Here is a 22,349-nt window from a genome sequence, read left to right as displayed (position 1 = left end):
CCGTCCCTTATTTGGCGGGAAAGTCCCTTATCCCAGCACCGTGTCCCGCTGCTGTCCCTTATTGATGATGTCCCTTAAATTTCCCGGGTTTCAAAGGAAGCAGCTCCTCTCCCTCCCTCCCTGCTGGCCAGGGAGGAGGGAGGCTCCAACTGTGTTGCTTGGCTGCGTTGCTCACCCAATAAGGAGTCTAAGAATGACTGGGGGGGTGGAGCTTGCATGCCTTGTGCCGATCAAATCGGCCGTGTTGCCTGGGGACTCGCCTTTACTCAGCGCTTCCCAGCAGAGAGGTGATGGTGGTTTTCCTTGCTGCATCCCCTTTGCTGGGTTGCTGTGTTGTGGGAACCACCGCTTGAGGCTTCATTTGGCTGCTGGCTGGGCTTTCTGCCTTTGGCTCGGAGGGGCTCAGAAGTTGAACATACCTGTGCTAGAAAATCCCTTATTTTGGCTGCTGATCCCTTATTTTCGAGGCTGCTGGTCCCTTATTTTCAAATCTGTAAGTTGACAGCTATGGGCATGTTGGATCCAGCCCAAAGATACTAATGCAAATCCAGCTCAGCCATGGACTCATTAAGTAAGGACTGTAGTGTGGCTCAGGAGCATAGTCTCTAATCGAACTACAAATCAAACAGACTACCTCTCATTTTGGGCAGAAGCAGTCCTGCGAAATAAGATAATATGCTAGCTCTAATCAAATGATAATGCTCTTTCAAATATGTTTAGAACCGTGTTGCATTGCTGATTCCATATTCTCATTTTTACAGGCAAACAACATCAGTCAGTGTCTTCAAATTATTCCAGAGGATCTTTACTTCAGCCAAAGCCTGAAGCCTTGAAGGTGAATGAGAATCCGACTTCTGTCTTGGCTGTTGTCTGGCACAGCGACTTCTGCAGAAGCACAGAGCCTGCTGCGGGACACCGACGTGGCATTTGGATTTTACAATGTTTTCAAACCAAGTTGGCAGCAGAAGTCTCTTCCACATCTGAACAGGAGAGTCCATCAGGTTGCCAGAGGTCACTGGGCTATTTCCTCACTAGCATTACTACAGAACTTTTTGTTAAAAGCCTACTGTTGACGATTAACCTCTTCCTCTCCAACAGTTTAGCCATTTGAATTGGGAGCTCTGATTTGTACTTCAGATCGAAACTAACGATGTCAGAAGAAGTACGATTACCAAGATGCTGAGTAATCAGAGACAGAAGGCTGTTACAGCAAACACAGCTTCCTAAATCTGCAATGGGGTAGTCCTCCTTGCATCAGAAGGTCTCAGCCCCAATCCTTGTCTTTTCTTGGTAGAGCTGGGAAAGATTCCCTGCCTGAAACCAATGGTCTGACTCAGGATAAGGCAAGTTTCTACGTTTTTAATACAAAAAAAAAGTACAGCCTTCATACATGTTCTGACCACCTGGTTTTCAGGTAAAGGTAAAGGACCCCTGGATGGTTAAGTCCAGTCAAAGGGGACTATGGGGTGCGGCACTCATCTCACTTTCGGGCCAAGGGAGGCAGCGTTTGTCTACAGACAGTTTTCCGGGACATGTGGCCAGCATGACTAAACCGCTGCTGTCGCATGAAGGACCGTGATGAGTGCCAAAGTGCACGGAAATGCCATTTACCTTCCAGTCACAGTGGCACCTAGTTATCTACTTGCATAAGGCATGCTTTCAGACTGCTAGGTTGGCAGGAGCTGGGACAGAGCAACAGGAGCTCACCCCATCGCAGGGATTCGAGCCACCGACCTTCCAATCAGCAAGCCCAAGAGGCTCAGTGGTTTAGACCACAGCGCCACCCGTGTCCCATCACCTGGTTTTCAACATTGTGATATATCACCAGCTCAACATCATGATAGGGACACGGGTGGCACTGTGGTCTAAACCACAGAGCCTAGGACTTGCCTATCAGAAGGTTGGTGGCTCTTGTGATGCGCTTCCCCCTGCAGGAAGCAGGGGAGAGCTGAGCCGGCCAAGTTAACAGGAGCTGCAGGAATTGAGAGAAGCATTGGCTGGATTCACTGTTTTTCCCACATTGTGATTTTTGCATCACACACACACACACATCATGATTTGCGATATATTGCCAGGTCAAAAATTATGAAATCGATATCATGATGTGGACTTCAAACCAGTTTTGGGCAATATATCGATATATTGCCCAGCCTGAGTGGTGGACCTATTTCTTGCAGCATGCTTAGAAATAGCACACCGCCCACAGGGAGTTGCTTTATACAGCTTCAGGCCATATTGCCCTACTCGCCACCTGATTCGTTTAAACTGGATACACCAGGGACCTTCTACATGCAGAGCAAATGCTCCACAACTGAGCTACCTTCCCAACTTATTTTACTAGGACACAACACAATATTACTAGAAGCAGGGAGAACTTCTCCACCTCCGTTATTGGCAGGAGATAGGAGTGGGAAGGGAAGAGGGGCTGAATCTGGGCTGCAGTTGCAGCAACAGCATAAATAGCAACAGCAGCAACAACAACAACAACAATATAATTTATTATTTCTACCCCGCCCATCTGGCTGGGTTTCCCCAGCCACTCTGCAAAACTTAGAAACAAGGTGAATATTTTAAAAACCCAAAAGGAGGGGGGTGTTGTGTAGCGAACAATAACACACCCACACCCATTTTTCCCCCCTTCTCAATTAACACTGCACCATTAATTTGCGAGTCCAGAAGTAGAGACGTCAAACTATAGGAATGAAGCATGGACCCAGCCGCTACACTTTAGTTAGGGTGAGAAAGAGTTCAGGTTTCACGCTCACTCCACTGCCGGTCTTTCCCCTTGCAGGAACCAGATGTGGTAATTTATTTGGGACACACTCTATAAGCCAATGTTAACTGGCTTAAAACCACAACCACCACCCTAATTTTACTTTGGCTTTGGGATCCCTTTGAATCGTAAGAGCTGGCTATAATTTACATTGTTCCAGACAGACCTCCTCTTTCTTTAATCCAATCACTGCCATGACTAGACATTGCTAAATGCTCCACGGAGGCCGGCAGTGCTGTTCCAGGCTTCGGTCCTAATTGCAGAAAACTGAAGTCACATACAAACACACACACACACAGAGAGAGAGAGTTTCAGTGAAAGCAGTAAACAGCTGCATTTCTCCTTCTCCACGCAGCTTCAAAAGGAACATACAGTAGTGGAGGCAGGGGTGGGGGTGGGATCAGCCAGCAGAGTTCACAGGGCGCCAGTCCAAACGGCATTCATGCACGACAAAAAAGTAACAGACGAATACAGGGTCTTTGCTTACATTTACTGTGACCCAAACTTCCTCTTTGACCTCTGTATTTGAAAGCAGAGGAGGGCAGCGGCTGTGGGATGTCAGTGTGGCGCCTGATCGTGCATCTTCAAGGGATCAGAAGGGAGATCAACTCCTAGAATGTTTAATGGACACTCACAGCAGTGCGTGGGAATATGTGTGTGTGTGTGTGTGGGAGAGAGAGAGAGAGAGAGAGGAGAGAGAGAGAGAGAGAGAGAGAAAGAAAGAAAGAAAGAAAGAAAGAAAGAAAGAAAGAAAGAAAGAAAGAAAGAAAGAAGGAAGGAAGGAAGGAAGGAAGGAAGGAAGGAAGGAAGGAAGGAAAGAACATTGCTTGGATCTGGAGCCGAATCACTGAAACATAAGGAGTTGGAAGGGGCCTCCAAGTTCATCTAGTCCAGGTTTCCCAAACTTGGGTCTCCAGCTGTTTTGGACTACAATTCCCATCATCCCTGACCACTGGTCCTGCTAGCTGGGGATGGTGGGAGTTGTAGTCCAAAAGCAGCTGGAGACTAAAGTTTAGGAAACCCTTAGTCCAACTCCATGCTGATGAAGGCAACCCACTACTACAGCATCCCAGACAGTGGCTATCCGGCCTCTGCTTAAAACTTCTAACAAAGGAGAGTCCAGTCTGTTGTCAAACAGTTTGCACTCTACTTGTTTAGTCCAACCTGTCTTTCTCGTAATTTGAACCGGTTGGTTCGGGCCCCATCCTCTTTAGCATGGCTACCACATCCCAAAGCCAGGGGATGAAGGCTGAGGAATGCTGAGGGGAGAATGCTGTGTGGAAGGCTACTTTGCCTTGTTTTTTGGTACACCAGCTCCAGGCTGGCATAGCTAAAAGGTCCAAAGACTGGGCCCTTCAGAGAATCCATGGGGATTTAGATCTATTGGATCCAAAGCAGCCAGTGCCCTGCTCCTGCAAGACTCAATTTCGGGGATTGAGGAGGAGGAGGAGGAGGAGGAGGAGGAGGAGGAGAAGAAGAAGAAGAAGAAGAAGAAGAAGAAGAAGAAGAAGAAGAGGAGGAGGAGGAGGAGGAGGAGGAGGAGGAGGAGGAGGAGGAGGAGAAGTTTGGATTTGATATCCTGCTTTATCACCATCCTAAGGAGTCTCAACATTCTCCTTTCCCTTTCTCCCCCACAACAGACATTGTGAGGTGAGTGAGGCTGAGAGACTTCAAAGAAGTGTGACTAGCCCAAGGTCACCCAGCAGCTGCATGTGGAGGAGCGGAGACGCGAACCCGGTTCCCCAGATTACAAGTCTACCGCTCTTAACCACTAGTGTAGCTAGGTGGAGCTGGGGCCTGTACCATGGGGCCTGTACCCCTTAGCTAACAGCTTGCTTCTCCACTGATGGAGAGGGGACTATGCAGTCCTATACAGTCCTGGAGAGGAGACCTGTCCCAATTCAGGGTACTCCATATTTAAGAATGCAGAAACTATATTTTGAAATCTATCTACACACATGTGAGAAAGCACATCTAACACGACTCATTTCCTGGGAACTTTATTTTAAAACCTGTTATCTATTAGGGATTAATTATACCTTAGCACTAAAGCAAAAAGGACGTTTTGATTTTAAAAAAAGGTCTGTGCTTCTGTTTCACCACTATCACTATGCATTGGATTTAGAACAAAAATCATCCGCACACATGGGAGCGTAACTGTTTTTGACATCATAAGGAATTTTAAAATCAGCCACAGTGATATATATATATATATATAGAGAGAGAGAGATTCAACATCAGCATTAAAAGATTAAGTGCTATGGCTATCAAGCAATGAAATAAATAAAAGTCTGTTCTAGGAGAAATCTGTTCAAGCATCAGTTCTTTGGCTTCGCTGTCTTTGGACAAGTGGCTCTTTGTGGTTTCCTCTCAGATATCTATGCATGTGCAGCCATGTACAATTAAATCAGCAAGCAGAATAGTGCAAAACAGATGTGCGCAGCCATAGGGATTGAGCAGGCAAACGGCAGGGAGAGCCCAGGAAAGAAATCCAAAACGTTGCTTTACTTAAAATCATCGGCAAGCCAGCATCGCCGGCCCATGACTGGCTTAAGCAATGCTGTGGCTTTGTGGGAATATTCTGCAGTGTCATTCTGAAGATCCGTGTGGAATACTAATGTGGAGCTGCTATTTCCTTGCTGGGCCAGAAAATTCTAGCATCTTAACTCCAACAGATTTCATTCATTCCCTCAAAAGCAGATAACTTAGCTCAGGCTTCCTCATGTTCGGCCCTCCAGGTGTTTTTGGCCTACAACTCCCATGATCCCTAGCTAGCAGGACCAGTGGTCAGGGATGATAGGAAATGTAGTCTCAAAACATCTGGAGGGCTGAGGTTGAGGAAGCCTGACTTAGCTCATTTATGCCTGTAGGCAAGACGACAGCAGTTCAAGAGGGTCTGAGCTCAAAAGGGGGCTGGGTGTGCAAAAGAGGGGAATGATATGAGCCTCAAAGAACACCAGAAGAATAGGGAACTATGGAGCAGGGAACATGCTGGAAGCAGAAACTTGTGACTGGCAAGGAGAAATGATGAGCAGGACCACTGGTGCAACAGAGAGAAAATATCCCCTTTAAAATAAGGGGGTGGCTTGTTTTTCCTGAAGAAGATATCCGCCTCTTGATAGTTTGGCAATATTAAAAACTTGTCAAAACCAAGCCAAACAAGTGTGCTTGGACTAACAGGAGCTGAAATCTTTGCAACGGCATTGTTCCAAGCACTGGCCAAGTATCAGACAGCGATTCAGCAAGGCTGCAGCTGTGGCATAGCAGATGAGTACGATCTTAAGAGCTGCAACACAAGGGAGTAAATAATAACTCATGGGTGTGTCGAGATCATGAATGTAGACTTCAGAAGGGGTGGGCGTCCATTAGGGAAACCAGCAAGGCGACAGACATTGAGCATGAAGAACTACCCCATAAATGGGTCAGACCAATAGTTTAACCTTCAAGGAAGGGCCATAGGTCTGTGGTGGAACACATTCTTCACATGCCAAAGGTTCCAGGTTTAATCCTTGGGGTCTCCAGGTAGAACTGTGGAAGACCTCTGCCTGCAACCCAGCCAGTCAGTGCTGACAATATTGTGCTATTTGGACCAATGGTCTGACTTGATATAAGCCAGCTGCCTATGTACTCTGACTATGTACACAGTCAGCTCCTTCCCAGACGCCCACTTTGGTGGCCTTTCTATATAGTTTTATATTGTTTATATGACACCCATCTGACTGAGTTGCCCCAGCCACACTGGGCAGCTTCCAGCAAATTAAAACAGCAACACAGTAAAGCATCAAACATAAAAAACTTCCTTGTTCAGGGCTGCCTTCAGATATCTTCTAAAAGTCAGATAGTTGTTTATTTCCTTGACCTCTGACAGGAGAGTGTTCCACAGGGCGGGCGCCACTACCGAGAAGGCCCTCTGCCTGTTTCCCTGTAACCTCACTTCTTGCAGTGAGGGAACCACCAGAAGGTAGGTGGTAGACCTCAGTGTCTGGGCTGAACAATGAGTGTGGAGAAGCTCCTTCAGGTATATAGAGCCAAAGCCATTTTGAGCTTTAATAGTCAGTACCAATAATTTGAATTCTACTTATCAAGACCTAACTCTCGACCTCAACACTGCAAAGCAATATTCTACCACTGACCTATAGACCAGCTCCTTTCAACCATTAACTGATGCTAGGTATTTGATAGCTGGGGAACTTATTGAAAAATACATTCTATCCATATTCTAAATATGACCACGCTAGCCCAAGAACACTATCCTATGGGCACTTTGCATGCTTAGAGAAAGTCCATGTAAAACAGTTAAACAAACCATGACACCCATAGAAGCTTCTAGAAAACAGTCATCACGCTATGGGATTATCCACATTTACTTTTCCTCTGCTCTTTCCAGGCACGGTCTGCGTTCCATGTCCAAATTCCCTTTTTTGCCCCAGAGTTTTCCCTACAAAAATCCATTCTTTAAAGCTCAATTGGAGCAAACAGCAATCCATTGAGAACCCAAATTGACCTCTGCTCCAATTTAGCGCTAAAGAGCAGGCTTCGGCGGGGAAAGTGCCAGAGCAAAAAAGAATGCTTGGAGACTTCGCTTTTAAGTGCAGACTCTGCCTAAGAAAGTGCAGGGCAAAAGTTAAGTGTGGATAATTTCTACGTGGCATCAGGAACTTCACTCATCCTCAAAGAATGAAGCAAGAAACTGACAAAGGAACTAACAAAGACTTCAGTGAAGCCAAGATTTTTCTTCCTGGGAACTATCTGGCCTTGGCAGAAGTTATCCCAAATCTATTCAGCAGCTTCTTCCTTCAATTAGAAATATGTTTATTTGCAGTTACTTATTTCAATTCCGTAACCTTCCCAAAATCCTCCAAAGGACCCAGTTTCCGAAAAGTACTCAGCCACATAATTTTAGGCTCCCCTGAAAGCAAGTGAAATTTAAGTCCTCCTACTAATACTGAAATGAAGCCAAGCTAGCTGTGTTCTTAAATCACTGTAGTTTTTGTTTTGTTTTGTTTTTAAAGCAGCCTGTTAATTGTAAAATTTCATTCTGGTTGATCCTCACACACACCACCCCAGTAAAGCAACGGTAAAGTAAAAATTACCCACATTCTGACTCACAAGGCCATTTCTCAGAAGCATTTACTGGAAAATAAAATGTCTATAAGCCTATGAATTTAAGAGACTGTGAAAGATAACACTTCAGTTTATACTTAGTCCCTGTGAGAAGCATATGATGAAAATTGCCTGAATAGTTTCCTTCCATCTGAAAGTCGTGACATATTATTATAGGCTAAGTTAAGCTTTCGTTAAAAACTTTCAGAAGACCTTCATGTCATGCATATCAGCGAAGCCCAAAATAAAAAGGTGTTGATGAATTCCAGCAAAAACAAGTCATTCTATGTAGGATTTCAGCTGGTTGGGTTGTTGTTTTTAATTGTATATTTGAGAGTAACAAAATCCATGTTTTCTAATTGAAATACACTCTGGGCTATAAATCTGATTTATGAGAAGCCGATCATTTAAGTTCTTAGTCGTGCTGCACTTAAATGATTTTAACTGCTTAAGAGCAATCTCTATTCTTTGAGCTGTCGTACAAGCAAACAGGTCAATGCTACACCAGCAGAACACAAGCCCAGCCTCATTGCGCTAAAAATGTAGATTCAGCACATCCCAATTTAATACCCATGGAAGGAAGGAAAACAAGTATCTCAAGCCTTTAAGAGTTTAACAGAAACTACTTTTGAGTTAGGAAGAAACCGGGACAAGATAGGGAGAGTTGTAAGGAAAAAGCAACTCCAATAATTGGTGTAACCAATTAGAAGTGACCATGAGGAGTCCAGGGGCTGTTTGTGACTTGTTTGCACATTCTGTTATCCAGTTTATATTGCTTGGAAGGATCTGGGCATGGGGTAAGAAGTTATAAAGGTGCCCAGAATTTTGTATTTTCTGTCCTGACCAGCGTTTGAAACTCCCATTGTTCTAGGCACATTTTGAGATTGGGAATTTCATTGGTGTGAGCAATTTCTGAGCTCTGAGCACTGCACGTAAGATTTCAGATTAAAACTGCGACTGCTGGTGCTGAGGGCGTGGGAGGAGAAATTCCTGCCTGCTTGACTTCCAAGAAACCACTTCAGCGTCAGGCAAGCTGATAGGTTCTGCCTCTCAGCTGCCCTTACAGAAAGGCGTTTTGAGGTACCCTCAGAAGAATATTAAGGGGGCGGGCAGGGGAAGCATGGCTTTGTTTTTTGCAGTCTTCAGATGAGGATGAGACCATGTGAAAAATGAACAGAAGATTTTAGCTGCAGTTAATTCATTTTCAGCCTAGACATTCTGTTGTGGCGCCCATAACTTAGGTTTAAGGTGCCATTTAGCTCCTAGCTTTCATGATCCAGTTTCTAACACTGGTCCAGACTTTGTTTGAATAAAAACTGAATAATTTCCACAGTGCTGTCTTCTTTCAGCTGGAAGAATTGGCGTTTCTATTGAACCGCTCCAGTATATCTGAAGGAGCATCTCCACCCCCATCGTTCTACCCGGACACTGAGGTCCAGCTCCGAGGGCCTTCTGGCGGTTTCCTCACTGCGAGAAGCCAAGTTACAGGGAACCAGGCAGAGGGCCTTCTCGGTAGTGGCACCCGCCCTGTGGAACACCCTCCCACCAGATGTCAAAGAGAACAAAAACTACCAGACTTTTAGAAGACATCTGAAGGCAGCCCTGTTTGGGGAAGCTTTTAATGTTTGACGCATTACTGTATTTTAATATTTTGTTGGAAGCCACCCAGAGTGGCTGGGGTATAAATAATAAATTAGTAGTAGTAGTAGTAGTAGTAGTAGTAGTAGTAGTAGTAACATTTCAGTAGTCACTTTTTGAATGTCTCCATTCTTCATGAGATACTGACTCTCTTTAGATTTTTTTTTTGGGGGGGACATAGCAGAAGATGGGAAAGGCCTTTAATATTTAGTTTACCCCTGTGCACAGCTTTATTGTGTAAATGCTTCTCTTTTTTTAAGACTCAGATGTTACAGAAACTGGAGGATCAGGAACAGAGCCTGCTTATGAGGGCTAAAAATGAAGCATGTTCAGATGCCCACAGATGCAGTATTTTGTGATCTGTCACTGCACGGCAGTACAAATAGTTGGCTTACTGTCTGCAGCTGCTGCCTAGAAAAGTCTAAGCCTCTCCCCTCCCCCACCCCAGCAGCCAAGTGCAAATGTCATCTTTGTCAACAGTGATCAAGGATAGAAACACTGACCAAGGATAGCTGCTCCGACCGCATGCTCAGTGCTCTGCTGCTGAAATCAATTTTAAAAGCTGCAGGGAAAGCTTTCATTTTTCCCTGCCAGAGAGAACCCACACCAGGAGTCAAACAACAAACATTCGGAAATGAGATCTATCACATCAAGATCTGTCGCAGGAATCTCGTCCTACTCCTGGAGTCCCTGTGGGATTCAGCCTAGGGGTGGTTGGTGGGGAGAGAATGATCAGGCATCTGATTCCTACATTCCTGTTAAGGCTATCGGATGGTTGCTCGAGAGCAATCAGGCAAGGCGCTTCACGGGTCTGTTCTAAAGCTTTATTATTGGTGCTAAAAACCTTTACAATACAGAGCGCCTCTATTCCACGTCTTGCTCATTCACTAGCAGAATCTGAGAGTGGGCGGTCCTTGAATCTTCCCCAGCAGAGTAGTCTCTTGAGCCCAGCCTACGCCTCCCCTCTTTGCGCGAAGGAAGGCGTGGGTAAAGGGGGACCTCCCTCCTCCCCGCTTTGCCCAGGCAAGGTGTCCTGGCACCGCCTTGCATCCTCCAAGCCCTGCATCTCCTCCCCACTAGAGGCGTGGCTTCCTTCCTCCACTGAGGAGGTGCTGCTTCCCACGATCTTTGGGGGCTCTCTGTAATCCGTCCGCCTTTCCCCCCCCCCACCCCTGAGCCGATGGCAGTTCTCTGACAATTCCCAAACATCTTTCGTAATGCAGGGGGCTTAAGAGATAGTTTCACTTCAAGTTAGGTCGCTGGTAGTGCACAACCAAGAGAATGGGAGGTTTAACTCTGACAGAAGTATTATGAGCTCAGTGGGGGCTATATATTCCATAATAAGCATGCACAGGATTGCAGCCTGAATTTAACCCACTTCGCCTGGTGTTAGAGAGAAAAGTGAGTCCTTCAGCCAGAAAAAGTCAAATAAACAGAGCTGAATTTGCACTGTGCTTCTTTAAAATCTTAGCATCCCCAACCCCTTACCTGATAGAATTCACCTGCTTGGCGCACATAGCCAGCAACATCTGAATCTTTAGCACGCACCCGCCATACAACTCTCTCGGCATTCTTGTACTCTTCCACTTTGGTCCATGGCACTGTCGGCAGAAACCGTTCCGTCAGTGGGGCTCCCACAATGATATCAAGTTGTCCACTGTATAGGAGAACCTGGAAAACACAAGCAGGTCCACGGCTTGTAAGAGTCTTTTAAAAGATCTGGTGTACAAAGCGCCGTGAGTCTCACAGAACCGATCCTAAACAGCCTATATAACAAAGCAAAAGCCAAAAATCAAGGACAGAGACCACGTTAGTCTGATGGGGAAATAGAAGCCTCAGCTTGGAGCACAGCCATTACACCTGGGACAAAGAGATCTAAGACCTGGGGGAAAACAGAGGAGCAGGAGTCTGGGTAGTGCATCTGTTTCTGGGATGTACAATTTCAGGCTGCAGCTGTGAAATCCAATAAGCAGAACTCAGCCCCACTTACAGACCAGGCTGTTAGGATATTTCTGTTCCACCTTAAAAGGGAGCAGGCTGTGAGTCACAGAGTCTGCGTATTTCCTGTTCACAGGAAGTTTATGTTTTCTATTGCTTTCGTTTTCTCTCTGTGTCTGGAGACACTGAGGCAGGCAGTCATGTCTTTCTTTGTTCTGATCAACGCTGAATAAAGCTTGTAAATAATGCTCTCCTGAGTGCGACTTTTGCTGTGCATTATCTGCTGATAGAGTGTGCATGAGCTCTAGAATGTGGCAAGATATTTTCTAGAAACTTATGTCACTAATTGCTGATACTGCGTGCCTACGGGAGATCGATGGATCGTCCGGCAGACGGCTTGGGGCCATGATGGACTTTGTCTCCCTGGCAGTATCCCAAACACAGGCAAAGGTTCACAACTTTTGGCCATTTAGGGAGGCCTCACAAGGAATGTGAGGCACTTGCCCTCCTCATCTGGTAGAGATGCAGGAGCCGTAAAGGACAACAGCCTGCATCATCTGGGCAGCTTCTTGTTGATACTCAGGATCCACACACCCCTTCCTGCTATGGCGTTTACTTCAAGCAAGCCTTCTCCTGCCCATTCAGCAAGGCAACAGATAAAGAACTACTCGTATTCTGAACTGCCTGAATTTGCCCTCAAGAAAGTTCACCACCATGTCCAAGCTGATTGGTTATTCAGCTACTTTTGATCATTGGTGTTCTTGATGTTTCTACTGTTGCTACTGTGGCAATGTATTTGTATCTTTACACTACCTTGTTATATGTGGTTTATAAATATATAAGTAAACAAAATAAAAAATATGTTCACAAGAAGATAGGATTAAAGATAGTCATAGCCCTCTATGTCTCAGAAATGGCTGGGCACCCTCAAGAATCCAATCACATACAAACACATATAATAATAATAATAATAATAATAATAATAAGAAGAAGAAGAAGAGGAGGAGGAGGAGGAGGAGGAGGAGGAGGAGGAAGAAGAAGAAGAAGAAGAAGAAGAAGAAGAAGAAGAAGAAGAAGAAGAAGAAGTTGTTATTATTTGTACCCGCCCATCTGGCTGAGTTTTCCCAACCACTCTGGGCAGCTTCCAGCAAAGATTAAAAATACATTAAAATGTCACACATTAAAAACTTCCCTGAGCATACCCCGCACATCCCATGCTAAAAGTAATGAGAGAAGGAGCACAAATAACTTGACATTGCTTGCAAAAGGGTGAGAGGAAGCAATTTGGCTAATCAACCGGACATAGTTGATCCCTTCATCTCATACATGAAAGTTAAAGCACAAGCTCAGTGTTCAAATCTGAAAGAGCATTAAGGACTATTTAATCCAATATGTCCAATTTAGTGATGGTCAGCCTGAATAGCTCAGTTGGCTGAAGCATGGTGCTGATAACGCTAAGTTTGCAGATTCAATCAATCCCCATACGGGACAGCTGCATATTTCTGCACTGCAGGGGGTTGGACTAGATGATCCTCAGGGTCCCTTCAAACTCTACAATCCTATGAATTTATGGATGCAACTCGTATTAGTCTTCCAGCCTATCCAATCTTTACAAAACCTGATGCAGTCAACCTTTGGTACTAAACTACAGTCATACAAGATAATAATAATGGATCACTGTCAACAAACAGAAATCAGTATCAAGTAACATATAGGATGGTAATATAATGCACACTTCATGTACAAAATTTATAACTTCATGCATTAGCCAAAGGTGACTTAACAAGAATAGAAATAATAGAAAATATAGAAACCATAGCAACAATAGATTTCGTTACATATGCAATAGCAGAAACAAAATCTCTAGCGCAAGAGTGCATAGTTTATAGGTGCAAATCACTGGGTATGGTTTTTAAGAAACAATGCACCATGAATGGAAAGAGGGAGCCTTACTAAAAAATACTCCAGGGAGACTGCCCTGGTAGATTCTAACAGGAAGAACTTTAGACTTTAGCTCAACAAATGGAAAAAGAAGATGTAGCGTAAAGATTCCATCAGAATGAACACTGGATTTTTTTTCTTTTTTGTTTTAACTAGAAAAAGGGGGAACGTGTGATTGGTGTAAAAACATATTCCATCCCACAAAGCTGTTTTAAGTTTCTCTTTAAATCCCATACCCAAACAGCATATATGTTTTGTATCAGTTGGGATCTCACAGCAGACTGTTCAGGCTCAAGCCAAGATAGAGCCCTTTGTACGACTGCAACGCACACATGTTTCCTATGAACTATTAATTCTTTGTTACTAAAAAATCCTGGTGGGGTTAAAAGCCTTTTCTGTAAGACTCGCCCAAGCTAGCTCAAATAAAATAATTGCACTGTTTATATGAAGAAGCTATGCCTCAAAGACCTTGATTCTCCATGGCCTCTGCAAAAATTTTCTGCAGCTGTTACACTCGACAGTATGGGAATAATTACAATTACCCGTCTTGAGTAGGACACAGCGCAGTAAAAACAGTACAACCCAATTTGGCTAGGCTATGTATCCGTCGCTCTACAAACCTAGAAGTAACATGTAATTGGCATTGTATCTATTTTTCTCATTTTTTATGGGGACTAAGAGTGTATGCGCACTTGTTGGTGGGAGGACATCCTACAGGGACACAAACCACACAGACTTCTAGCAATTTCAGTAAAGTGCAAACGATTTCTGCCAAACTTCAAAAGCTTGACTAATTTTACGCCAACAGGATACTGGCAGGCCACGCAGGTTGACTTTAATGCCGGTGTAATTTATTGCAAGACTGTCCCCCAAATCATACTCCTAGCATTAAGAAAGCTTCTGTAGCAACATATGAGAAGAGTGGAAGGAAGAAGTCCTATATTTTTTTCCACCTTCCACTGACGATGGCTGCATCACGATAAATATGTTTAAACCATGATGAAAAATCCCTTAATTTCTGTCTTGTTGGAAATTAAAGTTCTCTTGTTTGCACTGAAAACATTGGATAACATGCAATAATAATACACAGAAGTGACCTAATGAAATTAATGGACTTGAGTAATGGATTTCAGTGGGTCTACTTCAAGTACCACCCATTAGAAATGCAGTTTTATTGAAGACCAGTTCAAATAGCCACCAAGCATTGTAATAATTACTATAATGTTAATGAACAAGTCTAAATACAGAATCAGCTATAATATTTATTCTGGCATAAAAACATGAATGCAAGCTTCAAAAGTCTATGGGGATTTTAATTGCTATGCACATTGTGTAATGAGCTCAATTTAGGTATGGTAGTTGAAGTGTAGGTGGGGTTCCCACAACGCAAGAAACAGTGATAACAGCAAAAACCTTTACTGAACTAGCAGAACTGGACAACAGGGGCAAAGCAACTGCTTATATACATTTCTGAAGGCCTGGGCCACTCCCACTCCCAACGTGATTGGCTGTCTAAACTTCCAAGCTGCAAATAGTAACTCAGAGTTTAAGGTCCAATGGCAGAGGCCCAAATCCTGAAATGTTCTGCTATTGGATATCATGTATCGAATCAGAACACAGGGGCTCAGAATTCTTAGTCCAGACTCAAGCTCAGGCAAACACAGACCACTGAATACATAACAGTAGTGTTACTCTGTTTTTCTGTTTCTGCTTTTAAACTGCAGCTGTTTCTAAATTCAAACAAACAGCTTTGGGAGATCTAATGAATGGAATAACCACTCATTAAAAAGAATTTGAAGCATATCATCTCAAATACCTCAAGGTTCTTGCAAGAGGCGCATATAAGATGTGTGATAAATTGCAACTCTAGATCCTGTTTTTAAAACCAGCTCCATGCTTACTGTTTGGTCCTTATACAATTATACTATGTTTCCTACGCAGACAAACTTTTGATCTTTTCCCCGGTGACCTTAACCTACAATATTTTGTGGTTTCCTGTAAGAGGAAATGATGATTGAAGAGCAGTCTTAAGATGTCCTGGCCGGTGCCATGATCCTAATTAGCTGCCATCTCGATTCTGAGCACTCCACAAAATAAACCAAAATCCCATTGGACAACTTCAAGGAAGACAATTACAGATGTTCCCCACCCCACCCCAGCTAAAAGGCTGGGGCAGTACTGTCATTTTAAACAGCTACAGCCATCTTTCAAAAGCAGCGGGTAGAAACAAAGGCAGTATGGCCTATTGAATTATTTTTCTTCAGAGCAGAAATTCATTAGAGTTAACAAGGCTAACGGTCATTAATGGTGCAATTTCTGGAAAGGGAACATATCAGTTATTCATACATCACTAGTTGATACAGATTGTATTCATTTACAGTACGGTGGTACCTCGGGTTACATGCGCTTCTGGTTACATATGCTTCAGGTTACAGACTCCGCTAATCCAGAAATAGTACCTCGGGTTAAGAACTTTGCTTCAGGATGAGAACAGAAATCGTGCTCCGGCGGTGCGGCAGCAGCGGGAGGCCCCATTAGCTAAAGTGGTGCTTCAGGTTAAGAATAGTTTCAGGTTAAGAACGGACCTCCGGAACAAATTAAGTACTTAACCCGAGGTAAAAGGTAAAGGTACCCTTGACCGTTAGGTCCAGTTGTGGACAACTTTGGGGTTGCAGCGCTCATCTCGCTTTATTGGCTGAGGGAGCAAGCATACAGCTTCCGGGTCATGTGGCCAGCATGACCAAGCTGCTTCTGGCGAACCAGAGCAGTGCATGGAAATGCCATTTACCTTCCCGCTGGAGCGGTTCCTATTTATCTACTTGCACTTTGATGTGCTTTCGAACTGCTAGGTGGGCAGGAGCTGGGACCGAGCAACGGGAGCTCACCCCATTGCAGGGATTCGAACCGCCAACTTTCTGATTGGCAAGTCCTAGGCTCTGTGGTTTAACCCACAGCGCCACCTGCGTCCCTATTAACCCAAGGTACCACTGTATAATAATCTGAACATTTTCCCCTTTTGCTGTTTGTAACAAGTAACTAGCCTATGCAGGTACCAAGCATTTTATTCTCTAGTTTTTGAAAAACTGTGTGTTATATTTCAGGATTTGAAATGTAAGCATGACATGCAACATCTGCATTCTTGCACAGAGTTATCTAAGGATACAGTTCATCCCTGTCAATCAGCAGAGGAAGGGGGAAAGGACTCCCACAGGGCTACAGTAAACCATCAAAAGAAGAGCTCTTTAGATTACCCCTGGGATTCTGGAGTACAGTCTCATATACCAGATGGAAGAGTCTGTCTCCCAGCCAATCCCTTCCTCGCACGCTCTTTTCTTTTGGGACAGCTAAACAATAAGATGGGCTAATTTTTCTTCTACATGTTGCAGGGAGCACCGTAAAAGAAACAAGAAAAATAAGACATAATGGCCGACAGGAGGTACAGAGACATGTTTTACAAATTTGCCATAACTTCTGTGCTAGTAGCAGTGGCCAAGAAACCTGAGGTAATGGCAGTCTTGCAAATGGAATGGCCAGGAGAGATTTATGTAAACCAGGAATGGAGCTTGATGTTTTACTGAACCTCCACCACTGAATGCTTGGGGCTCCATTTTCTTTGTTGATAAGGAGCAGATATGACCTACATTTGAGGCTACTTCAAGGTATTCCATCCCTCCAGTTGCTCATTTAGCTATAGCACAAGTGTGGCTGCCTGCCTCATACTGGGGCTTTAACCAAGCACTAGTGGTGGAATACCGCTAATACTACCTTCCCTGATTAAGGAAACCTGAACACTGGCTGCCCATTGTGTTAAGCACTGGAGCATAAAAGATCCGGCCACCAGAAATGCAAAAATTGACAGCATTTTAGAAGCCATAAATACAACTGCGTAGTGAAACAAACCAAAACTTATTAAGACAGGTGGGCAGGGTTTAGCTAAAATGGTGCCATGGGTCAACTGGGAAGGCCTGGTGGCCCTAATCAGGCCTGTGGTGTGGCCCAGTGGTTAAACATCCCTGTATTAAGTAAATCTATATTGTGCAAAGCAGTGACATTATCAAATACACAAAAGCCAGTGAAGCCTATCCTCCTGGTCCTCTACCTGCATGTTGGCAACTCACTGTGACCATGCTACGAGAAGAGAAAATCGGGAGCAACCTGAATATTCACAGTAAACTCGTGAAAGGATTACTGGGAAGGAGAGATAGGTTGATAAATCTGTACTTTTCAACTTTTCCAATATCATTAAATTTTCCAAAATAAAAAAGACAATCCTCTTATTCTTGGCTGTGCCTTTTCCCACTGCCAAGGCCCTTCGCGACTATAATTATCAGCCTCTACATTTTCTCCACCTACTTTTGCTAAGCATTCTCGACAAAAGCAGAAGGGGGAAAGTAGCATGGCCAATGCAGAGAGTAGCATGTAGCCGATTAAATTCAATTGCTGCCATAAATAAACACTGCAGATGAAGAAACCTAGACAGAAGAGAAAGGGATTAAGACTTGTGGATTACATGAATGAACAGTTTAAGAAAGAATGTTCTCATGCGGGTGGCTCATGTCTTTGGCTTGCTGGCATGCTTTCTGCGAGGAAGGTGATATAAACTAAATTCCAAAGAAAGGATACAAGGATTTCCCCCATAAAAGCCTCTTTGAAACAGGGAAATTTGGGTCAGCAGCAAACTTCCCCGTTCCAAGCAGTAGATGTGGGCTAATCATGACATGAAACCCTAGTTTTCCCAGAACACTGAAAGGAACTGATGTGGAAAAGGAACAAAGGGGCAAAACAAAATAAGCAAAAAGTTAGACATAAAGAATAGCATGAATGTGACTGAGGTTGCCAACCTTTCAGGACCAGTGAGCACATTTTGAATTTTGTGGAAATGTTGTGGGCAGCAGTCACAAAATGGCTGCCATGGCAGCATGGCATAACATTTTGGTTGCTGTGATCTTGCCGATTTCACACCATTATTGTCCCCCCCACCCCCAGTTCTTTTTCAGGCCTGCAATCTTGTGTGGCGCCCCCAAAACACCTTTTAGGGCACCGTGCCGAAAAAGGCACTTTTTCTGGGGGGAATTGTGATGTGAAATTGCTCAAGATTTTGGCGTCCAAAATGGTCGCCATTCTCTTGTGAAAAAATGGGAAGATAGTGTCCCAGAAGAATGTGTCCTGGATTTTGCCACTGGGGTGTTGGAGGGTATGATGTAGATCACAACAAAACTGTTTAAAAGCTCTGAAACAACACAGAAAACAAAACACATTACAAAAAATATAAACATGTCATGAACATTTCAAATACGCACTACTTTACCTGTGGATTTTAAGTCACTCAGGCTACCAGGTAGAGCACTCTGCCTTCAATTTGTACAAAACAAAATCTTATTAAAACTCTTGTTTTACTTGTGCTAGAATAAGCTAATGAAGTTAACTGTGTGGGTACAAATGGTAAAATTTTAGTGAGGTAGTTAAGGGCTGGCACAGGAAGACTTTAAAATGCAGGAACAAAGATGCAATTAGCTGGGATTTAATGAGCTGTTTAATGATAAGTGACAGTGCCTGCCACAATTTCCGAACTAGATGCAATCTTAAATACTGTAGGACTGAGTTCTAACCTAAGGCAAGTTAACCTTTCCGGTGTTGCCCAACTCCTTTTTGGGGCAAGACAGGTTTAAATCAGTAGATATAGCAAAATCTGATACTAACAAAAATATATTCACAGGATTCACAAACATCAAAGGTTTTATTAGAGTTAAAGAATTCTAAGCCAAAGCCTCTTTCCTGGGATAAAATATCTCATCCAATTATTACCAAGCCCCTATCATGGTATGGAACTTAAGAAAGTCCTGCACAAATCATACCCTTGCACAATAGATATCTGCTTGCACAATGAGACTTCTGGTTTCTCTTCTTGTAGGCATTAAACATTTTTCTTAAAATACTTTTCTATAACCTAGAAAGGCTGGCAGATAACAGTGCTGAGCGATAACAACAAATGACCACAGTAATTTCCAAATGGGTGCTTTAAAAAGAAAGAAAGAATTAGAGGAACATTCTCACTGGTTTATCACCAATATGGCTCTTCTTGAAGAAACAGACATATTTTTTCACTGAAGAGCTAAGTGGTCAAATTTGTTTCGAATATAATCCAACAAAGGCCAAGCCCATGCAAGAAGAGGTAGTGTTTGATAACACCATGGTTTGATTAAATCAGTGTTTCCCAAACTTGGATCTCCAGCTGTTTTTGGACTACAATTCCCATCATCCCTGACCTACTAACATGGCGGCTAACAGATTGAAAAGACAGAAGTACTGTTTCTGGGGGACAGGAGGCGGGCAGGTGTGGAGGATTCCTGGGTCCTGAATGGGGTAACTGTGCCCCTGAAGGACCAGGTGCGCAGCCTGGGAGTCATTTTAGACTCGCAGCTGTCCATGGAGGCACAGGTCAAATCTGTGTCCAGGGCAGCTGTTTACCAGCTCCATCTGGTACGTAGGCTGAGACCCTACCTGCCCGCAGACTGTCTCGCCAGAGTGGTGCATGCTCTGGTTATCTCCCACTTGGACTACTGCAATGCGCTCTACGTGGGGCTCCCTTTGAAGGTGACTCGGAAACTACAACTAATCCAGAATGCGGCAGCTAGACTGGTGACTGGGAGTGGCCGCCGAGACCATATAACACCGGTCTTGAAAGACCTACGTTGGCTCCCAGTACGTTTCCGAGCACAATTCAAAGTGCTGGTGCTGACCTTTAAAGCCCTAAACGGCCTCGGTCCAGTATACCTGAAGGAGCGTCTCCACCCCCATCGTTCTGCCCGGACACTGAGGTCCAGCACCGAGGGCCTTCTGGTGGTTCCCTTATTGAGAGAAGCAAAGCTACAGGGAACCAGGCAGAGGGCCTTCTCGGTAGTGGCGCCCACCCTGTGGAACGCCCTTCCAGCAGATGTCAAAGTGATAAACAACTACCTGACATTCAGAAGACATCTTAAGGCAGCCCCGTTCAGGGAAGTTTTTAACGTGTGATATTTTAGTGTATTTTTGGTTACTATGGAAGCTGCCCAGAGTGGCTGGGGAGGCCCAGCCAGATGGGCGGGGTATAAATAATAAATTATTATTATTATTATTATTACTAGATAGGGATGATGGGAGCTGTAGTCCAAAAACAGCTGGAGACCCAAGTTTGAAAAACCATTTGTGATCCCGTATTACGATTTCCTCCCACAAATCTTTTTTAGCACTCTGCATCTGACAAAAAGGGGTGCAATTACACAAATCTACTATTACGCAGAGAAATGGGGGGGGGGAGATGCCCATCGTGTCTGAGCGAGTGTGCGTGAGGGAAAAATGTGTGACAATTACTGTAGTGTAAAATGTGTTATAGAAATGTAATGTGACTGGTTTTAGAATGGATAAAACAGTTGTCATCACTAGGCTACTGGGCTGCCTCTATTTTATGAAGCAACACCACGTTATGTTGAAGAAATAATGTCAGTGGAAGTAATAGAAGCCAATCTTTGAAGGCTGAAAAACGGGATATGTGTGGGATGTAACAGAGGTCTTTCCTTCAGCTTTGTTACGAACAAAGGAGCCAATGTTGTAGATGAGGGTTGAGAAATGGCCAGTTTGCACATGTGCCATGTTTTGTTCATTGCCTGAACCTACTGGTGTAATATTTCCTCACCAGTGACACTGCAACACATCTGATGGGAAAACCTGATAAAATATCTAAGCGTTTCAGTAACAGCTGCATTTTATTAGGGGTTTTTTTTGGTGTGTTTTTTAAACCAAAATTAAAGCGGAAAAAGGCAGCTTGAGACAATCCCACAACTACAAACTGGGAGGGAATGGAGCCAAAGCTCAGAAACATAAACAAGCACATAAATAGCTGAGTTAAGAAATATATCCAGGTTCCTAAGCAATGGGAAAGTTTTCAAAAGGAGCTTTCCACCCTTTGAAGCCCGGATAATGTATCTACGGTGAATAACAGGAAGGTATCAATCAAGGAACAGAAGAAAATTCTGGCATTTCGTAGAAAGTTTGAGGGATCTCTGGAGAAGAGCAGACAAACGGGGAATAAATATCCTTCCCACTTTTCTGCTTCTCACTATGTTTTCAAAATGTTTATATCCTGGCTTTCCACTAAAAAGTACGTATTACAGCTAACAGAGTCAATTCCACACAATATAAATATTTAGAATCACATGTTTAAAAAAACCATAACCCAGTAAAATAGCATTTGCTTTGTAAGAGAAAAGAGGAATGGTGCCATATAGATTTTTGATCATCTTCTCCAGAGAAGTCTTGGCATCATTGGTGGTGGTCAGGCACCTGAAGCACAGCCTCTATTGCTATCTCAACTAATAACACTTAAATGCTCCCTCAGTTACAGTGATCCAAGACATTTAGGATGCCAAAGATCGACACAAGTACTTTGAATTGTGTCTGGAAGCCAACTAGGAGCCAATGAAGTTCTCTAAGCTAAGTGTGATCAGTATTTGCTTTCTTGGTGCAGCATTTCCTCATTAACAAGTTGATGTACTTTCTGAAATTTTCCAAAGGACAATCCCACATACAGCGTATTGCCAATAGTCTAGTCCAAAACAAGGCTGATAATGGAAAGATCGTACTTTCCCAGGGAAAGCTGTAACTGTCCAATTCCTTTTCAAGGATGCCAGAAGCAGAGATGGATCCAGCAGTTTCCCCTTGCCAATAACCTAATTCATAGGAGGAAGTGCAACCTCACCAATGTTGCAATTTATAAGGTAAAGTCAAATTGATTATGTTCAAATGAGCTTCCTTCCTATTAATTAAGACAAATTCCTCTTTCTAGTTTTAGAAAGACCCTTCAGGAGTCCTAGTAAATGTTTAAATACCCTTGCAGAAAAGATGGCCAACTTGTAATAAAGCTTCCAAAACCTAAAGATTTTGTTTATTTTTATTCATTTAAAAACCAAAAAAAAAAAAT

The 22,349-nt window shown here is 43.7% G+C and overlaps 1 protein-coding gene across 3 annotated transcripts in view; it reads right to left on the bottom strand.

The window, feature by feature from the left end:
* CPVL (carboxypeptidase vitellogenic like) overlaps positions 1-22,349 on the bottom strand; it is a 61,514-nt gene that overhangs the window by 1,935 nt on the left and 37,230 nt on the right. For all 3 annotated transcript variants that reach the window (XM_082193502.1, XM_082193501.1, XM_082193500.1), the window contains exon 12: positions 11,003-11,185. In XM_082193502.1, the coding sequence (XP_082049628.1) occupies positions 11,003-11,185 (183 nt within the window). The remainder of the gene's footprint in view (positions 1-11,002; positions 11,186-22,349) is intronic.

This window comes from Podarcis vaucheri (genome assembly GCF_965113315.1).
Source record: "Podarcis vaucheri genome assembly, chromosome: 12".
NCBI lineage: Eukaryota > Metazoa > Chordata > Lepidosauria > Squamata > Lacertidae > Podarcis > Podarcis vaucheri.
The sequence above is the reverse complement of the archived record's forward strand: the minus strand, read 5'-3'. Positions and strand labels throughout refer to the sequence as shown.